The sequence below is a fragment of the Patagioenas fasciata genome, chromosome 17, assembly GCF_037038585.1.
Source record: "Patagioenas fasciata isolate bPatFas1 chromosome 17, bPatFas1.hap1, whole genome shotgun sequence".
NCBI lineage: Eukaryota > Metazoa > Chordata > Aves > Columbiformes > Columbidae > Patagioenas > Patagioenas fasciata.
Window position 1 is genome coordinate 14,293,002 of NC_092536.1, and position 19,989 is coordinate 14,312,990.

At 52.3% G+C, this 19,989-nt stretch overlaps 2 protein-coding genes across 2 annotated transcripts in view; one reads left to right on the plus strand and one right to left on the minus strand.

The window, feature by feature from the left end:
* PLA2G3 (phospholipase A2 group III) lies at positions 1-10,933 on the minus strand. Its single transcript, XM_071815876.1, is given in 11 exon segments — positions 1-228; positions 451-539; positions 673-844; positions 1,100-1,347; positions 1,349-1,448; positions 1,610-1,743; positions 1,784-1,938; positions 2,017-2,258; positions 10,294-10,443; positions 10,602-10,798; positions 10,907-10,933. Coding segments are annotated over 11 exon segments (1,716 nt in total). The 3' UTR covers positions 1-26.
* MAJIN (membrane anchored junction protein) overlaps positions 10,419-19,989 on the plus strand; it is an 18,658-nt gene continuing 9,087 nt past the window's right edge. Inside the window, exons 1-5 of the mRNA XM_065851754.2 lie at positions 10,419-10,962; positions 11,086-11,210; positions 15,453-15,498; positions 16,743-16,818; positions 19,440-19,565. Coding sequence (XP_065707826.1) covers positions 11,110-11,210; positions 15,453-15,498; positions 16,743-16,818; positions 19,440-19,565 — 349 coding nt within the window. The 5' untranslated portion in view covers positions 10,419-10,962; positions 11,086-11,109. The remainder of the gene's footprint in view (positions 10,963-11,085; positions 11,211-15,452; positions 15,499-16,742; positions 16,819-19,439; positions 19,566-19,989) is intronic.

Here is a 19,989-nt window from a genome sequence, read left to right on the forward strand (position 1 = left end):
CACAAGGTAGTGCTGCTCAGGCATCATCAGGGCACTGCACTGGGCCAAGCACTTGGCTTCTGCTCCAAGGGCAGCTGTAGACACTGCTCATAGAGGGTGCAACCACTGTCCTGCATGTTCCAGTCTGGATGCTTGTCCCTGGAGGTCACATGTGGAGGACCCCAGTGCCTCATGGTCTTTCTGAGATGCTTTGCATGTACCAGCACAGCCCAAGTCACTGTGATACAGCTAAAGGAAAAGCAAAGCTGTGAGTGCAGGTGTAATGCTGCAGCACTGACATCCATTGGGTACCCACAGCCCTGCTCATGGCACAGCAGAGCAGCAGGTATCACTTGCAATGCCAGCTTCATGCCAAGCCTGTAGGATAGCACCCAGCCCTGCCATGGTGTCCTTCCTGCCCATGCAGGGTAGGAAGCCCCACACAGGCCACGTTTGACCCACCACACTTACTTGTGCTGTGGCTCCTTGCCTGGGCTGCAGTCAGTGAGCGGCTTCAGAGCAAAGCAGTGTATGGCAATTCGGTCAGCTAGGACAGCCACCTCTACATCATTTAGGTCCTGCACAGGAACCACGCCAGCCTGCGGGCACAGGTTGGATGTGGTCAGCAGCTGCTGGCCAGGGTGGGCAACCTGCTGGGTCCCACCTTATCTGACCCCAAACTGCACAGAGTGCCCTGTACTGGTGGTAAAAGCACAGCCTTTTCCTCCTGGGCACACACCTGTGAGTACGATTGCAATGGAAGAGTGCCTGGCTGTCCACATTGTGCAGCTCACACTTCACCTCATGAGGTACAATCTGGTGCTTGCACTTATCCAGGTACTTATAGCACCTGCACACTCTGGGCCTGAGGAGAGCAGGTTGATGAGAAGCACTCCTGGCACATGACCCTGGCAGGCTGAGGCCTCTGGACACCCCAGCTGTGGCACACATCTGCCCTCAGCACTGACTCACCCTGCTGCCTGTGACCCTGACAGCAGGCACAGGGGCAGGTCTGCACGGCTCTGTGGCCAGAGCTCTGACAATGCCATCTTCAGTGCGGGCAATGCAGGCACGGGGTCCTGAGCCCCCAGCCCCTTGTTGCACTCCTTCCAGTGCTTGCTTTCCTCCAGCAAGGTCCTGTTCCAACAGGGTCATTGCTGTTGGGGGATCAGGCTCCAGCCCCCACTGTGCTGCTGGGTGCCTGGTTGAGGGCTCAGCCTTGTCCACAGTGGATGAAGGAGACAAGGTACCTACGCCCTGCAGCTGCTGGGCTGTTGCAGGTCTCTGTGCACGGCGGAGCCCAGGGTTTTGCCCAAGTGCCAGTCCAAGCCGCTTGCACCCTGCTCTAAAGGACTTCCTTCCCTTGCCTGGGGGCAGTACAGCTGGGCTGCTCCTGCACCGGCAGGCCGTAGTGGTACTGACTCTGCTGCACCATCCTGGCCAGGAGCACTACACCATAACGCTCACACCTGTGGACACCACGTGCCAATGAGGCTCCGCACATCAGCCCTGCCATGGCCAAGCTGTGCTCCCCTGCAGCCAGCGGGGCAGCCAGGCGGGGCGCGCCCGGCCCTGCAGCAGCGGATACACCAGCCGCGGGTCCGCAGCAGCGGCCCCCCGGGGCACTCACCCTCCCCACCAGTGCCGCTGAACACACTCCCCACTCTCCTCCAGCACAAAGCACGGCACCTCCAGCAGGTTGAAGAAGGTAACACCGATGATGCTGGAGATGGTGTCGTTGAGGGCCAGCAGGCACTGCCGAACCTGCGGGGCAGTCGGGGGCGGTGAGCAGCCCGGCAGCCACCTGGTGAGTCCCCCCGCGCCCGGCGCACCTGGCGTCGCAGTGGGAGACGGTGCGCAGGCGGTAGTTGCGGATGCCGTAGTTCAACTGCAACGCCGTGATCTGCGCCGAGCACTGGTCGTGGTCCCGGCAGCACCGGTCGGGACCATGGAAGAGACCTGAGGGCAGCGCCGGTGAGCAAGGCCCCGCCAGGAGGATAGGGTGCGCCTGCCCGCGGACACCGCCCGCCCTCGTACCCAGCTCGCTGGCGTTCCCCGCAGAGTTACCGGCCCCGCAACACAGCGTGCCCGGCAGCGTCCAGCCCCGCCGCCGGCGAGGGCCCCCTCCCGGCAGCGCGAGGTCGGTGCAAACGGCGCGGCGCCGCCAGGTTCCGTCGCAGCGCGGCTCCGGCGGGGGCGGGCGCAGGCGGCGGCGCGCGGCCCAGTCGCTCTCCAGCACCGCGCCCGGCCCGGAGCCGCCGCTCAGGAACGCCATGTAGCTAGAGCGAACGACCACGCAGACCACCACCGCGCACAGCCCCCCGGGCCCGGTTTTAAGCCCGCGCCCGGCGGCGGACCCAGCGCTGATTGGGCCGCGCCGGCCCCGCCCCGCCCAGGGGAAGGCGAGGGGGGCGGGAAGGCAGCCGGTGACACCCGCCCCGGCACCCCCTGCCCCGGCAGCTCCGCCCGTGCACCTTCCCCCGGCCGCGCGCGCCCCTCGCGCCGGGCACCCCCCCGCCCCGCCCGGCCGCAGCCCCCGTCCCGCGCACCCCTGTGTCAGACTCCCCCCGGGCCGTGCACCCTCGTCCTGGGCACCCCCAATCCCTTAGGTGTTCACTGCCTGTCGCAGGCACCCGGTCCCACGCACCTGCTGCCCACGCACTCCCTCCCTGGACACTCTTCTCCTGGACAGCCCTGGAACAGGCATCCCCCACCAGATGCAGCTTTGCGGGGCAGCCCCAGCTCCACGTCAACCTCGGCTGGGTCAACCCCCCTATCAGTACAGACTGGGGGATGAAGAGGCCTGCAGAGGACTTGGGGGTACTGGTGGATGAAAGACTGGACATGAGCTGGCAACGTGCACTTGCAGGCCATAAGGCAAATCATACATTAAGCTGTATGAAAGGGAGCATGAGCAGCAGCATTGAGGGGGATCCTGCCCCTCTGCCCTGCTCTGGTGAGACCCCCCTGCAGTGCTGGTCCAGCTCTGGGTCCTCAGCACAGGACACACATGGAGCTGCTGGAGAGGGGCCAGAGGAGCCAGAGAAATGATCCGACGCTGGAACAGCTCTGCTGGGAGGACAGGCTGAGAGAGCTGGGGTGTTCAGCTGGAGAAGCTCTGGGGAGACCTTAGTGCGGCCTTTCTGGACTTAAAAGTGGTTTGTAAGACAGATGGGCGCAGCCCATTATCGTAGGACAAGGGGTGATGGTTTTAAACTAAAGGAGGGAGATTCAGGCCAGACATGAGGAAGAAATTGTTGGCCCTGAGAGTGGTGAGAGCCTGGCCCAGGTTGGCCAGAGAGGTGGTGGATGAACCATCCCTGGAGACATCCCAGGCCAGGCTGGACGGGGCTCTGAGCAACCTGAGCTGGTGAAGATGTCCCTGCTCATGGCAGCGGGGTTGCACTAGATGAGTTTTGAGGGTCCCTTCCAACCCCCACCATTCTATGATTCTCTGGCCCTTTGCTAGACTCACCCCTCACCCCAGCAAGTCCACGCCTTGCCCAGCTGAGCCTAGGCTGGAAAGGACACAGCAATGTGTCCCCCTTGGTGCCTCCCTCCCCTGCTCTACTGGCAGCGCTTTGCCTGGTGCAGCCGAGGCTGCTGGTGGCCTCTGCTGTGAGGAGCATCCCTGGCTTCTCTTCAGCCAGAGCCCAGTGACACCCCAAGGTCCAGCCCCACAGAGCTGCTTTCCATCTGGTGGCCCAGCCTGTGCTGGTACATTTCCCAGTCAGGAACCAGGATCTCTCTCCCCTGTAAGTATCCCAGGACCGTGGCTGGGCTGCAGGGCAGCGTTCACGCCTCATTCCCTACCTTGTCCCATGTGGCCCTGGTGCCTGGGGGGCACGTTGTACACAGTGGCTGGTGTGTCTAGGAATCCCCATCTTGCTGCATTGCTGCTGCATCCCAGAGGGATGCTGGCCCTGCCCCAGAGAAGTGGCCCACCAGGGTCCAGCTTCACCTCTCTGCCAAGAGGAAGCCGGGAAGGGACTGGAAAGTGAAGGGAGGAAGCAGAAAGAGTCACCATTGATTCCTTCAGTGCAGCTCATGCTTTCAGAGCCAGCCTGCTGTTTATTTCTTGCCTGGGATGATGGTCTGCCCTGCTGGAGTTCTGCGTGAGATAGGTGGGATGGTTTGCAGAGCCCCTGCACCCAGGAGTGCTGCAGCGCAGCTGGGGCTGGCAGACACCTTATCTCACCTTCTCAGGATTTCCCTAAAAGAGAGGACAGAGGCCAACATCCCAGGCAGAGCAGAGTCTACTCTCAGCTGTGACATGGATGCTGTGTGCCACCTGTGACATCGCCTGAGGTGTCACAAAGGTCTCCCAGCTGCTGTGTCACCTGCTGGAGACACCTCCTGGCTCCATGTGGCCCCTGTCCCACAGAAGGACAGTTCCACCCTGAAGGCTGTGTTTGCCAAGTGGGACGGGGACTGCCATGGCAGCACTGGGGAAAGGCTCTGCTAGGGAAAAATGTGGACCCAGGGAAACCGGCCTTCAGCCACTCACCGAGAGCCACAGAGCCCTGGTCTGCTGCAGCGGCACCGTGCTCCTGTCCTGTGCACCCCCAGTGTGTCCAGGGATGTCCCCCCTGGGCTGTGCTCGCAGCTCTGCAGGGGCTCTATGAGGAGAGCCCCACACCAGCAGCATGGCACAGCCTTGTCTGCCAAGTGTGTGAATGCGTCAGGAACTCAAGACTCAGTTTGGGTTTGTCTGGAAGATAATGTGATAAGGAGGGACACTGGTACTCTGGCCTTCAGCCCCCAAACAGCTGGCAGAGCGGACGTGACTGGCCCCACGCCACAGAGCACCCCACTGCCTCACCGGGGGGACTGCTGCCAGCTGCTGGGGTGGGGCTGGGGTCCAGACGGGCAGCATGAAGGGCTGAGCCCTGGGCTGCCTGCCCTGATGGGCAGCACCGCGCAGCCCTGCGCCTGGTTCTGCTGACATGGCTCAAGGTCACAGGCAAGGCTGGTGTGGGGCTGAGACGTCAAGTGCTTGCTCTGTCTGTGCTGCTGCAGCACACAGGGCACCACTTAGACTATAGTGGGGGAGCGCCAGGCTCCAGCAGAGATGTCAGCAGCTGTGGTCCTGTGCTGTGAGGGTGGCCAGCAGGTCCCAGGCTGGGTCAGCAGGAGTGCAGGGATGGGCTGGTGAAGTGATTCTCCACCCATGCTCTGCACGCCACATCCCATTTGGAGCTCCCCAGCACAAAAAAGATATCCCATACTGGAATGGGGCGGGTGGAAGCTACTGAGCTGGTCAGGGCTGGGGCTGGGCTTCCTTGGGATGGGGAGGGGAGAAGTGGGACTTTATCTGCTCTGAACTTCAGGTCCAGGGCAGGGCTTCTTTCTTCTCCCTTTGCATCCCCAGGCCAGCATGGGCATCAGGGTGACGCCTCCTATGAGGGCAGCCTGCAGGCAAGAGCTGGATGTCTGGACTGTGTAAATGACTGCCAGACCTGAGGCCTCATTCATGTCGCAGAGCAGACACATACCCCTCTGTCTTCATGTCCAGCCTTGCCCTTCGCCCCAGCTGGCGGTGCTGGCTCCGTGCAGGCATAAGACATGTGTACCGTGTGTGCTGCTGGCCACATCCTGCTCATGTCTCTGTGGGAGAGGCACCAATGGCTGGGGGCACGGCTCTCCCCTTGCTGTAGAAGGGGCTGTTACCCTGCCCAGTGCAAAGCTAGAGGAGCCAGAGCAGGGAGGGGACCTGACTCTACAGAGCTCCAGGTGACCCCAGCCAAGTCTTGCATGGAAACACCAAGTGGCTCAAGGACCACCATGGGACATTGCCCTTTGTGTGGGGCATCCACAACAGTATTGCATAAGGAATTGCTGCAGTACTGGATATGAGCCTTTCTGCTTCCCATTTTTCTAAGATGGAACTTACAACTTTGTGGAGATAAAAAGAAGAAGAAAGGATGAACGCGTGTCCTCCCTATTCAGTAAGGCATCCAGGGTCATCCACAGCTCTGGACATAGAAGGCAGAGCAGAGAAACAACTTCTTTAGGTGAGCAAATCTCTTGCAATGGTTGGAAGCCAAAACAAGAGTTGGAGTGAACAAAGGGACGATGCAGTTATTTCACACTTGAGATGATAAATTCAATTGGCTTGCAGATCCAGCGAAGACCCTTGAGCGCTGCTCTGCCATATACCCACAGGTCCCTCCATACCCTGCCAGGACATGGTGAGCTGGCACTTCCTGGCTGGCAGCTGACATGGCCTCTTCTTGGGTGCCACCATGTCCCCTGCCTGCCTAGGAGAGCATGGGTTGAGCTGTGGCTCTGTGTCACATCTTTGTCACACCTGGGTCTCCTCCTTTGACTCCAAGACCCCACGCTGGTGCCTTTCTGTCAAGCTCCTGTGAGTACCCTCGGCACACAGCAGTGGGGAGTGCCCCAGTGCCTCTGCCCTGGTCTGCTGGACCAGGGTGGATGGGCTATCAGAGCTCAGTCTTTCCATCAGCCAGTGGCACTGGGTTGTGGTGGGGGTCAGGCTCTTCTCCTGCTTTTGTGGCATCTCTGCTCCCTAGGGACCAGAGGCTGGGGTGATGGGCTCAGCTCACCCATATTCTGCAGCCCTGGCTCTAGGTTTGAGCACTGTTTCACTTGTGAGTTGCAGTGGTGTCCATGGGTTCTCAGCGCTCCCCTGAACAAGGACAGGGAGGACATGCTCTGCAAGCACAGCCCAGACACACGTGTCCAGCCCCAGGCCCTGTGGAGGCTGCGCTGGGGTAGGGATGTGGCATGTACCCAGAGCCTCTTAAGGAAAAGACCATCCCCCAAAAATGTATTTTCTATTATGGGGGTTGGGGGAAAGGGATTAGATAGGAGGAATTATCTTTTCTCTTGCAATTACCAGATTCCGGGTGCAGAAGCTGGGCTGGCTCCATCAGCTGTTTTCAGTGCAAGTCTTGGCTGTGGAGTCAGATCAAGCTCGATGGTCACCTGCAGGTCCTGTGGCTGCCACAAGCCCTGCCCTGGGTCCCCAGCTGGGAGGGGCATTTTCCAGGGAGCACTCTGAAGGTCCTGGGCAGCCTGGTCTAGGTAAGCCTGTTTAAGTCAAGGACTAGATGCTCTCCACCCTCAGCAAGGTGGTGTGCTGCACTTCTGGAGTGGCTTCCAGCAGTAACCAACCATGGTCTCTGTTAAACAGCCATGCCTATGAGAAAATACAGAAAGCCCTGAAAGAGAAGAAAAACAATGATAAAACCAACCACAAATCCTCCCCAAGACACACAGGTTGCTTATAAGAGGTCAGACCCTGATGTTAGGAGGAACTTCCCACCATTTTCTGCTTTCCCTCAGCACCTAGGCAATCCTCAGTGCCACTGTGTATGTGGGAGGTGCCTGGTTTTACTGTCCTGGTGAAGACCTTCCTTAAAATTATGGGAACTACCTAGAAGGAAGCAGCTTTGCAAGCAGGAGCTGGTACCTGGCTGATAAATATCACTGCACTTCCAGGTGAAGGTCAGATAAGTGATGACTCAGCAGGACCTGGGTTGCCCAACAGCATGAGGAGCAGCATCTCAGAAGCAGGGACCCACTTGTCAGCATGTGTTGAAGCTTGGCAGAAATCACGTGGGCTGACAAGCTGGAGAGCAGAAAAGGTCGCAGGGTTGGGGCATTTCACAGAATCATAGAATGGTTGGGGCTGGAAATGACCTCTGGAGATCATCTCATTCAAACCCCCTGCTAAAGCAGGTTCACCAGATGAGGTTACACAGGAAGGTGTCCAGGCAGGTTTGAATCTCTCCAGAGAAGCAGACTCCACAACCTCCCTGGGCAGCCTGGGCCAGGCTCTGCCACCCTCAAAGTAAAGAAGTTTCTTCTCATGTTCAGGTGGAACCTCCTGTGTTTCAGTCTGTGCGCGTTGCCCCTCACCCTGGCGCTGGGCACCACTGAACAGAGTCTGGTCCATCCTCTGACACCCACCCTGAGATATTGATCCCATTGATCATATCCCTCTCAGCTTCTCCAGCTCAACAGCCCCAGCTCTCTCAGTGTCTCCTCATAAGAAAGATGCTCCAACACCTCTCAGCATCTTTGTAGCCCCTCACTGGACTCCCTCCAGTAATCCCTTGTCCTTCTTAAACCAGGGAGCCCAGAACTGGACACAGACTCCAGATGGGGCCTCCCCAGGGCAGAGGGGGAGGAACAACCTCCCTGGACCTGCTGGTCACACTCTTCCTCATGCCCCCCAAGTACCGTTGGCCTTCTTGGCCACAAGGGCACATAGTTGACTCACAGTCAGCCTGTTGTTGAGGAGAACTCCCAGGTCCTTCTCTGCAGAGCTGCTTTCCAGCAGGCCAACCCCCAACCTGTACTGGTGCCTGGGGTTGTTCCTCCCCAGGTGCAGGAAAGCACAGCCTCCTTTCTTTTGGTGTCCAAGGTAAACTGTGTACTGGTATTTTCATCTCTTTGGAAATGAGATTAAGGGACCCAAGCAGCTTGACAAGAGAAAAAAATCTCATATGCTTTAGGCTTGCTCAGCATTGTGTATGTTGGATCTGTGAGCTTCTACAGTTGATGGGGAGGTTTGGGTGTCTACAGCAGGAGGTGTTGTATTGTGCTAGGTGAATCAATAATTTGCAGAATAAGGTTAACAGGTTACAGCATACATGTCTACATCACTCCCAGCGTGGGCAGAGTCAGGGCAGGCCATGCAGCCCTCTCCGCCTGGTGCACAACAGCCCATGGAGTCCTTCTGCTGGCAGGGCTGCAGCCTCTCTGCCCTGGACTGCAGCCACCTGCAACACATCAGCATCATTTTATGGCTCAGCAAAGGGGTAGCAAGTGCAGAACAAGCCTAAAAGCTTGAGGTTTCCTCCTTGAACTCCGCACATCTCCCGATAAAGCCAGTTTCACAGGTTTTGGTAAAGCAACTAGCCAAATTCAGTTGGGCTTGGGCCCCAGGGGATATCTACTTCCTGCTAGAGCTGGAACCAGACCCTGGGCTTCTCCTGGCTCAGTCCAATGAAATGGTTGTTGTGGTTCCCATTTGAGCCAACTCTCCTGATCCCAGTGCTCTCCAGGGACATCCAGCGGCACCCAGGACTAAGGCTGTGCCAGCCCTCGGTGCACCTACACGGGCTTTGCCTTGTGCTCAGCACTGCTGACCAGCCTGTTCCTGCCGCTGGGCCCGTTACCAGCCGTGTCTGGGCCAGCCCCACGCTCAGGATGGGACATCCCACATGTGAAGCGTTGCCTGGGGTTGCCCTGCAAGTGGAGCAACTCTGGAGTGTTTTCCTGCTGCTGCTGCTGCTCCCATCCATGTGGTGTAGGCATTGGTTTCTCTCGCAGGTCTCCACTGGTTTCTGCCTGCAGGATGTGACCCCTTGGGCTCCATTTGTGCAGCCCTGCCCCACATGCTGGGGATGGAAAGCAGCGTGATCATGCTGCACCTGCCATGGGGACAAACCCAAGGGGAAAAGAGGTGGGCTGGGGTGGGTGCTGCAGGAGGACAGTGGGGCTGGGTGGGCGCTGGGCAGCACTGCCTGGGACTGTCCCTGGCAGGGTGCTGGAGGATGCCAGTGCCTGCTTCTTCTGGGAGGAACTGGCAGAAGGAGCTGGACAGGAGTGTGAGGAAGGGCAGCTGCCAGACTTTGTGCTCCCTGGGGACACTCGGGGCTCCCAAGGGGCCAGAATGGGCTTTGCTTCCTAACTCGCCCCACTCTCGTCAAGATTCCTGCTCTGACTTCACATGCACGTAAAGGTATATCGGATGAGCTTTGTTTATCATCCTGCAAAGTTGACACTGGCTTTCCCGGAACGAATGAACAGGAATCTTTTCTCGAGCTGAACAGAGACACCTTGTGAGCGCTGGCATTTGCCATTTCCTGGATTGCTCCCGCCAGCATATGACGATACTGTAGATTTTTGTGGAGCACTGTCGGGAAGTTACTGTCAGGGGGAGTACTCGTTCCTGCTTCTGGACAAATACATTGTCATGATTTTCTTGCATAATGCCCACTGGATCTGGAGTTGTTTCCCTTGGCAGGCTGTGGTGTTGCTATATGTGATGCTGTATATGGGACTGAGTGAGGAGCCGTGTGTCCGGGGGCAGTGGAGCTGGAGAGGGAGCTGGGTACCTGTCCTTGTGTGATCAGTGAGCTTTTGGAGACAGGGACTGTGCTTCGGGTTTGCATTTGTGTAGTCCCTGAGCGGGAGCCCAGAGCCACCATAATGGTAATGAACAGCCCTCTGTGCGTGTGTGAGTGAACACCACATCCTTGGGCAGCACAGCCCTGCCCGCCAGCCCCCGCCGCCACCAGCACCCGAGGAAAGCCCGGCCTCGCCTGGCACGGCCGCCGGGACCCCCCGGCCCCGGTTCGGCTCCGCTCGGCCCGTTCGGCTCGGTTCGGCTCAGCTCGGTTCCGGCCGCGGGCGCCGCCTGAGGCCAGGGCCGGGTGCCGTGCGCAGCGGGACCAGGGCAGCGGCGGGGCCGGGGGCTCCTCCCGTCTCGCGGAGCGCCGGGGCAGCGCCGGGGCCTCTCAGCCGGGCTGAGGAGGCGGCGGCGGCAGCCCCCCTTTCGGCGGGCCGGGGCGCTTGGCCGGCGTTTGCGGCGGGTCCCGGCCCTCCCTCAACAGGCCCGGGCAGCCCCGGCCCCTGGGGCCGACCCTGGGGCTGCCTCCCGCTGGTGGTTGTCTGGCGGGGGCCGGGGGACGCTGGGGAGACGGGCGGGTGCGGAGGGAGACGGGTTTTTGCCGGCTGTACCCGCGGGGGCTGCAGGACCCACCGCAGCCGGGGGTGTCCCCACGGCCTGGGCTCCGTCACGGGCCGCGACACAGCCCCGCGCGGGCTTCCGCGGCAGCCCCTGGGGCAAGGGGCCTGTGAAGCTTCAGGGACGGTGGTGGTGACATTTCCAGAGCGGCGGCTGAAGGCGGAGCGGCTGCGAGTCCTCTCTGGGCCTGCTCCAAAATACCGGCTGCATTGGAACAGGCACTTCCATCAGCCATTTTCTGACTGTAGGAGATACTGGTAGGAAACGTGTTCTCTCTGCAAATGTCCTCTAGAGGAAAAACTGCGTGCAGTCTTCTTGCATGACACAAAGACGTGGTGAAGGGTTTTAGTAATTTACCTTGGACTCTCCTGCTTTCCTAGGCTGACATTCAGGGAGAAAGCAAGATGTCATTGAAACCATTTACCTATCCATTGCCTGAAACAAGGTTTCTTCACGCAGGCAGGCTTGTGTACAAATTTAAAATCCGGTATGGCAACTTCAGCAGGTAAGCATGTTAAAGTCTTGATGGCTGCATGTAGCAGTGAGTTAACATGAGACCTTAAATTCAGATTCTGGGGGCTCTTCATTTCCTGCCCTCTTTCACTGGCCATGAAAGTGGTCCCTTAAAAGTTGCTCCTGCACTTGCACATGCTGAGCGTTGGCCTGAGAGAGTGATTTGAGCTGTAAAAAATTAAAGCTTCTGTTTCACTGCCATGTGTGGATTTTGTGGTTTGATGGAAAAAGAGGCAGTTTTTACTTAAAAGTATTTTGAAATTTTGTATTTAACTGGGAATCTCTAAAGCCTTTGTGGTGGTTTATCCCCAGCTAGCACCTAAGCCCAACATGGCCACTCACTCACTGCCCCACAGTGGGATGAGGGAGAAAATTGGAAGGGTAAAAGTGAGAAAACTTGAGAGCTGAGATAAAGACAGTTTAATAAGTAAAGTAAAAGCTGTGTGTGCAAGCAAAGCAAATAAGGGATTAAATCACTGCTTCCCACTGGTGGGCAGGTGTTTAATTTCCAGGAAATCAGGGCTCTATAACACCTAATGGTTAGTTGGGAAGATGAACGCCATAATGCAGAGCCTCCCCCATTCCTTCTCTTTCCCCCAGTTTTATTTCTGAGTGTGACATCCTATGGTCTGGAACATCCCTTGTGTCAGTTGGGGTCACCTGTCCCAGTCTTGTCCCCTCCCAGCTCCTTGTGCACCCCCAGCCCACTCACTGGTGGGTCGGTGTGAGGAGCAGGAAGGGCCTTGATGCTGTGTGAACTCTGCTCAGCAGTCACTGAACACCCCTGTGCTATCAACACTGTTTCCAACACAAAGCCAAAACTTAGCTCCATCCAAGCTACTACAGAGAAAATGGCCTCTATTCCGGTCAAAACCAGCACTGCTTTGGAGATCTGTACTCAACATATGTACTTATTTTTTGGCTGTCTGCTGTTAGCAATGTGCCTTTCCCTGACCTTGGAATCTGTCATTCAAGTGTGGATGTAGGAAAAGTCTTGGAAACTTTCACTGGCTGTTGGAAGTAGATATTTGTTGTGCTCTCAGGATTTTTTCTCTCAAGGTTCCATTTTCACCGCTACTCCTATTTCCATTGTGTCAGTGGCAGACCTGTCCTGTTGTTTTCGAACAACATCGTGCCTCTCCTGCAGGCAGAGGGGCTGAGCAGGACTTTTAAGATAAGTGCTTCTCCCAGTTTCTAGAAGGCACCGTAGCGGCAAGCCTGAGAAATGAGAGCAAGAGTACTGGAAGCTGTGGTACTGCTGGCGTGCAAGGAAGAAAAAGGAAAACAGCCTTTGGTTGTGCAGGGGCCAATGTGCAGGAGGATCTTGGGAGATGACGATGATGTGGAAAGCCTCAAATTGAAAGTTCTAGTTAGTAGCCAGCAAAGTAACTAAAGCACAGGGTGCCAAGTAGTCTGGTCAGATGCCAGACAAATTAAGAGGATGATTTTCTAGAGGTGAAAAAAAGACCTTCCCCAAGGGTATTGCCCTGGAGGAATCTGCTTGTGTCTACAGGTCAGACACACAGAGATAATGGGCAAGTGCTTTTGCGAGTGGGCAAAACCTTGACCAGCTCACTTAAGGAGCTGTGGGGCTTTTAATTTTTGAGGAGACTCAGAATCCTGGGGGCTGCAGACTGTAGTAATCACAGAAGCTTGAGCTATTCTGGCAAAAGGAGATGGAGCTGCTCAGGTTTAAGGTATGGTATTTCAAACCATGTGCGTCTAGATTGTATCCTGCAGAATACAATCTGTAGGGCTCAAACTTGGTCTGAAAGTTTATGATTTGTTGCTGTCTCAGCCTCTGATAAATTATTAAGAATGGTAGTATTCATAAATATTAACAAAAAAAGCCCCAAAGCATAATCTGTCTCCCTGTGTATGTCCTTCGAGGCTGTGATCATCAGCAGACAACAGTTCAAGGTCGATGCCCTCAAAGGCTTTTGGGAAGTCTTGAGGCTGAGGTTAAATCTCTTTTCAGTTGGTGGCAAATGTCCAGAAACTGAGATCCTTTTGAGTCACCAAGTGTCACTGCATCAGAGAAACCGACAGGTATTGTGCCATCCCAGCCCTCCTGTTTTCGTGGCAATGAGATTGCAGCAGTGCTAATATGCCGTAGACAGTGACTCAAGCATCTGCCTTGGGAGAGGTTTGATGAGTGTGAGTGGATTTCCTTTTGCAGTCAGCTGTGCACAGATGTTGCCAGAGCCTGGTTTTGTTCTGGAAGTGACTGTTGTCAGCTGCAGAAGAACTGAAGAGAATGTGCTATGAACATCATGCCACTTAGACTGTCTCCACACCCAAAGCTACAATAAGTCTCGTGCCACACTTATCTCATTTTTCCTTTGTTGAAGCAGGCTGGCTCTTTGAAATTCTGTTGCATGCCTTGATTTTGGGTTGAATTGATGAGTTGAAACATAATTGTTTCTTCTGATTGGCCTTTTCCTGGAATAGTGTCAGATCCAGGAGGGTTAACCTTCCTCCTTGTTTTGTTGTCTGGGTTGATTTTGGAGAGTAACGCTTGTCTGTGGTGTTTTATCGTGTAGTGTCAGAAGATCCTTGAGATGCTGCTCTTGTCTGTGACTAAACTCTTTCCCTCAGTGTAATTCCTTTGGAAGGCACTGCCAGTAGTGTGCATATGATTCTGAACAGCCTGCAGATGTTTGATCTCCTGATGCTAAAGGGAGCGTGGCATCTGTTTGAGTTTGGCAGTCTGTCATTGCCCCTGCGTGTCTCACCATTTGTGTGCATTGCAGCTCAGTTCTTGCAATTCATTGTTATACTTGAGGGAACAGGACGTGAGACTTTTGCAGTACCTTTGAGTTTCATCATAACTTCTGGAACTAGCGGTGAGCTCATCAAGTCGGTTTTTCTATCAGTGTGGTCAAACATAGCAAAAGCAATGTGTTTTACACCGCAGCTCGTGAAACTCTTCCCCATCGTGTCATGGCTGTGGTGAATTTGTTCAAAGCGGCTGGATTCACTCCAACTTCATAAGAGAGAGGAAAGGAGTAAGTCCTAAGTGCATCCATCACCCTGTGTCCAAAGCAATAGCATCAGTCAGGATTTGGGAAACAAAACTCCTTTTGCCCACAGTAAGATTGCGATCCAAGGACAGGTTCTCAAAAGAACATTGAAAGAGTTGGAAGAGCTGATCCCAGGGCTGATTATCTATACACATGTGCAGGCTTTTGCTAGAGTGAGGTCATCTTCACTGAAGGTCTCTCCAAATCCCCTCCTTGCCATGAGGCCCTGGCTGGTGCCTTGCTTTCTACCGTTCTTACCTCCTTGTTTCCTCATCACCGTGGAAATGTCCCTTCCTGAATTGTACTTTTTGTTTCCCTGCTGATTCATGAAAACTTCATGACCACAGCATAAGTCATGGGTGGCTGGTATTTGTCCTTTTGCTGTGACGTGCTGTGTAATTCCATTCATCAGCTTGTTCTGCATCAAACAAAGAGAACACCTTTCTGAAGAGGAAGGAAAGTTCTCATCTCTGACCACGTTCTGGCTGTGGCCTCTGAATGTGGACGATATGAGAATGGCTGCCTTACCAGGCCATGTGCCAGAGGAATACTTGCATGCTATCATTCCTTACACTCCCCTGTGTTTCTTTCTTTCCAAGTTACATTGATGTGATTTGTTTACTTTTAATGGCTTCACATTTTATTTAAGACCTACTCTCTCCCTGTGCATTTTATTGTTGGCCGATATATAGCAGCAAGCAACTTTTGAGAAGATGGCTTACAAAAGATGTAGGTAATATTTGGGAACAAAGTGTGGTGCACACAGTACCCAACTCCCAGCATCACAGGGCCCAACTCCAGTGCTGTGAAGGCCCGTTCCTCTGCCGTTTGCACCGTGGAGGAGATTAAGAGACACATCCTGCCAGTTCCTTCGTTTAGTCCCTTGAGCAGAGTGACATCGCAATAGGCTGGAAGACAGAGGTGCTGGTTTGTGGGCAGCTTGTCAGAAAGCTGATCACAAAAATGACTGAGGGTTGACTGGAAAGATCTGTTCTCTCTTCCATTGTATCCTCAGACTCACAAAATGCAAATGGACAGAAAATTCACTGTTCTTATGGAATAATGGATGTTTTTTAAGAACAATAAACTGCCTACTATGTATGTTCTCTGTGCAATGGGAGTGATGTTTTGTTGCTGTTTAAACTCTAGCAATGAACATGTCTCCTTCGCTGTTTGATTGGGGTGGGACTAACTCTCTCTTTGTTTCACAGCGTTCCTGATCTGGACAACACTGAAAGGGCTGTCAAAGAGCTAGAGGTAGGAGATGAAGCTGGTCCATGGGACCTTAGCTGGATGTTAGGCCGAGCAAATCTTCTGTTTGTTATGGGACTGAGGATGCAACGTGTCAAATGCAACATTTCAAATGCAAGTAATGGGGAACTTTTCTGGAGAGGAGGATGAAAAAAATGAGGTGAATGAAAAATATCAACAGGCAGAATTAGCGTAGAAGAGCCATGCCTTTATTTGAGAAATTTCAAGGAAGCTACTGACCGTTAAAACTGGACAAAGGACAACTCCTGTTTGTTGAGCTGGTTGTTTCCTGTTCCTTCCTGGTTCCTGTTTGGATTCATTCTCTGTTAGGACTTTCCTGTGGTTCCTCTCTCAGCCTCAGACCTGCCCACTGCTTTTAACTTCTCCGCCTTGACCAGCAGTCAAACCCTCCTGTTTATTCAGGAGCGGTGGCAGTTCTGGTGAGCTGTGCTAAATTGCATGTGCTTTCCTTGTAGCTGTGGAGTTAATGGAACCTGTGGATGTTCTTTTAATGATGCCATTACTTTGTGACTGAGCTTGGTCACAAACAATCAGTCCTGTTGTTGCCATCTTCTTCCTCAGACAGAAGAAAGCCCCTTTCATTCCCAAGGAAATGAGCCAAATGTGTTGCCTGCTTAAGAATGCTCCTGCTACTTAATTTTTAAAAATCTTCAGAGTACAGTAGTAACATTATGAATATTATTGGAAAAAAGTTCTGATTTTAGTTGATATGGAATTTTTTTTTTTTCTTTTTCACTTTTGAAACTATAGAAAGGTATTATTAGAAGAAGTTTCCCATTTGTAAAGCAGGAGTTTGTTTGGGCTGAATGACAGTTCCTTTGTAACTGGGTCAATAGTCAGAAAAAGAGGAATATGTTTATTTTTGAAACAGGTCAATAGTACATGTATTTTGCTAGAAAAAAAGGAGACTTCCTACATTTAAAACTTCTTAAATTTAAAAACACTCCTGCACTCTCCATAGTACTGCTCCTATGGTATTTCAAGATGAAGATATTAATTCCCTTAAATTTCTCTGAGCCTGTAAGTGCAGCACACTCTAAGGTGATAGGAGGGAGCGGAGCAAAGAAGGGGAGGAGGAAAAGCAAAATATCCAGAACTTGCTCTTCCTTGATTCATGCAAACTGTAAAGTAAATTTAATTTTTTACCAAACCTTGGAACTGTACTTGTCAGTGGAATTGTGGCTATATTGTTAATATTCTTTCTCCCTTATTTTTTTTGGCCTCTTCAGGAAGCGGTTCGAGTAATCCTTGGAAATCTTGATGATTTACATCCATTTTCTACAGACCACTTCACTATCTTTCCTTGTATCCTTTCTTTCCTACTTGTAAAATAAGAGATTCAATGACTTGTAGCTGTTGGTCATTGATTAATTTGACATTCATGTCTGGTAGTGTGTAGATCTTTACCTGGAGGATGACTCATTTGAGCTTTGCAGTTTTACATTAGCTGAAGATCCTCCTCAGCTGTTGCCTGCACCAGAAAACTGATGTGAAAAGAGTGTTCTGCAGTGTTTTCGGATGCACACCACTGCATTCCAAAACAGATTTACCCAGAGAAAATGAACGTGTTTATATAAAGTCACAGGAAGACCACCTAATGCGATTGCAAGCAAAGCTAGTGCATTGCTTATAAAGATTAATAGCCCGTGAAACAGCCCTTACAGGCTCAGCAATGTTGGCCTGTTAGTAGAGAAGACTGCAGTAGTTTTTTTGCAAGGTACATTAGGATTAAATCACTTTCATGAGCCTGTGAGATTGGATTGTACCTGCAAAGCTGTCTTCAGTCTGTACAGGAAGAAGTTTGAGCTTGAACTTGAGAGAATGGGACAGTGATCCTCTGAAATCTTATGTTGCCTAGAGGGACGTTGAGTATAAAAGTTGGGTTTTGGGTAGGAGCAAATGTGCATGTACGCTTACACACCCACAGGGATGGCTGAGAGAAGCCAAAAGCACCTCCGAAAGTGAGTTTGATGAAGGGAAGTAGTTGAGTTGAGGTAGTTGGAAAACCAGATGGACTTTTGAACACACAAAGTCTGCAGGACTGTCATCCAGTTATCCTGATCACCTCTTCAATGTAGTCTTTGAAGTCTAGAAATAAAAGTGAAGCAAATGTCCTTCATCCAGTGTTCGCCTGATTTTGCACATTCCCCTTACTGCTTTGGGACCAGCTACCAGAGTTTTTCCTTCTTCCCTAAAGTTTACAGGGGCATTTCGCTGCCATCAGTCTGGCCTGCTGTCACAAGACAGCGCTGTAAAAGCTTTGTGCCATTACATAACATAGGCATATGGAAGTTACTATTAAAATCTTTGCATGTGCAGGTTTTGTTGAGTGTAGTTTCCTGGGGATTTCACTTTTGGGTGTAAGTGCTGAGGCATTTGAGGTTGGATTATTCTGGCCAGCAGCTTTACTACAGGCTCCTCCTCCTTCTAGATGTTTTTTCATCCAAGTGCATCAAGGGCCAAGCTAGCTAGCAAGCTTTCATCTCGTGCTTCTTTCTTGTGCAACTGGGCAGAATTCAGCTGCGTCTACTGCATATCCTGCAGTTTATTAATATAAACTGACAATAATTATATGAAAGAAATGGTAATCGTCAATTAATGTTTCTGTTGTAGTTGCTGTAGTGTAAAGGGTTAAGAAAAAGTTACTCTCCTGATACTCTTTTTGAGGAGAAAAGGAAGTTAGTTGAATGAGAAGCCTTCTCAGGCCTAAACGTGTGTCGATTAGTGAATCAGATCAGGCTCTCTGGCATTACCTCCTGTGATTCTGGGTGCCCAGGATTAATGAACTCCCACGTGTTTCTGCCTCCAAGGCATTCCCTTCCAGTCTTGGGAGACTGCATTGTTGCCACACCTCCTAGAAGGAGACAAGAACGAGCTCCTCCTCTTTCTCTGTCAGAAGCAGGTACATGTGGCAGCAACTTACTCCTGTTCCTGCCGGAAAGAGAAAGTAGCCAAGAGCATCATCAGGCAGGCCGCACCCAGACAAATCTTCTTGTTGGTTTGCTTTGCGAAAGGTCAACTGGTTTTGCCTGCGTGCTTGAGGAGTGTTTGATTTACGAACCTGTATTTCTAGGGCTTGGAAGTTCATCCACATGCTCAGCCAGCACTGGGCCCTGATGATAACTGCAAGCTCAGAGGCCTGGCCTGGTGAGTTATTGTGCGATTTGTGTGTTGTGCTGTAGCACAGCTCTTAGTTAATCACCAGCTGTGGGAGTCCTTGAAGCCAAACTCAGATGGGCAATTTCACCCCTTAAAGGAACTGATTGTGTCAATGTTTTGCCTAGGCAAACCTTGGGCTTAGTCTCCGGTCCTCTGGATGTTAGTTTCTGCTAGCAAATGGACTAAAGGTACTAATTTTACCTGTTGCTTCCTGAGATCAGAGGCACATAAGGAGACTGCTGTATAGCGTCATCCATTCTTCCACACATGAGCTCCCAGGTGTCAGAACTGCACCAACCTGAAGGAATGTCTGTAGCTGTGGCTCTTGTCATGTCAATTATTTTTTTTCCTCTCATTTTGAACCATGAAGAAAACATAATGGTGCTACTCCTATGAATCCTAGTGCTTGACGAGTTTAAAAATAGTTTTTAAGATACTTTTTAGTTAGGAAAGCTGATGAGGTTTTATTCATAGGGTTGGAGACCTTGGCATGTTGTTTGTTGCAGGGGAATGTGAGGATTGGAGCCAGATACAGTTAAGGAAACACAACATTATTGATTCAAGTGACTGATGGGAGAGTACCACCGGGATGAGTGTTTCTTGTGATGTGTTACTAGGGCTTTTTCACAAAGTTCATACCGACAGGTTGTATTTGCTCCCTTAGACACATGTGCAGTGTGGTATGACTGTGGAAGCTTATGAGAAGACATTGTCAGGACTCCTGCTCCTTTGAAGTGTTAGTGCTGTGTTCTTATCATCATTCTCAGATTTGAGTAAATGGGAGAGAGTATCAAAGATGAGATTCAAACATGAGAATGTCCATCTCGTGCCTTATCCCTACATTTGCACTATGTATCTAGAACTCAACTCGTTTCAGCAAAACATGTCATGTGGTAAGTCACTATGGTTATATTTGGATAATTTCTGGAAACATATATGTTATCTATGTCTTGTTTTTTCCTTTCCCTTCATCTGCTCTGTCTTTGAATTAGAGGGAGCAAAACTGCATGCAGTATGGCTCTACCGTGGATTTGAAGTAGAATGTAATAATGTTTTCTCTTTGTCCTGTGTTCCTTTTCTAAAGTGTCCTGAATCCTGCTTTTCCTGTTCAACCACTGTTGATTATTCTGCTGGTGTTTTTATGAAGCAATGCCCAACCTTTGTCATTTAATGTCAGTAGGCAGGCTGGAGCCAGCACACATATGTGGAACGCATGTTTTCCTTCCTTGTGTTTGACTATGTTTGTGAACATTGAACTTCACACTCCTTGTTTCTATTTTCCTAAAGAAAGAATGCATTTGTTTTACTAAATAGTGA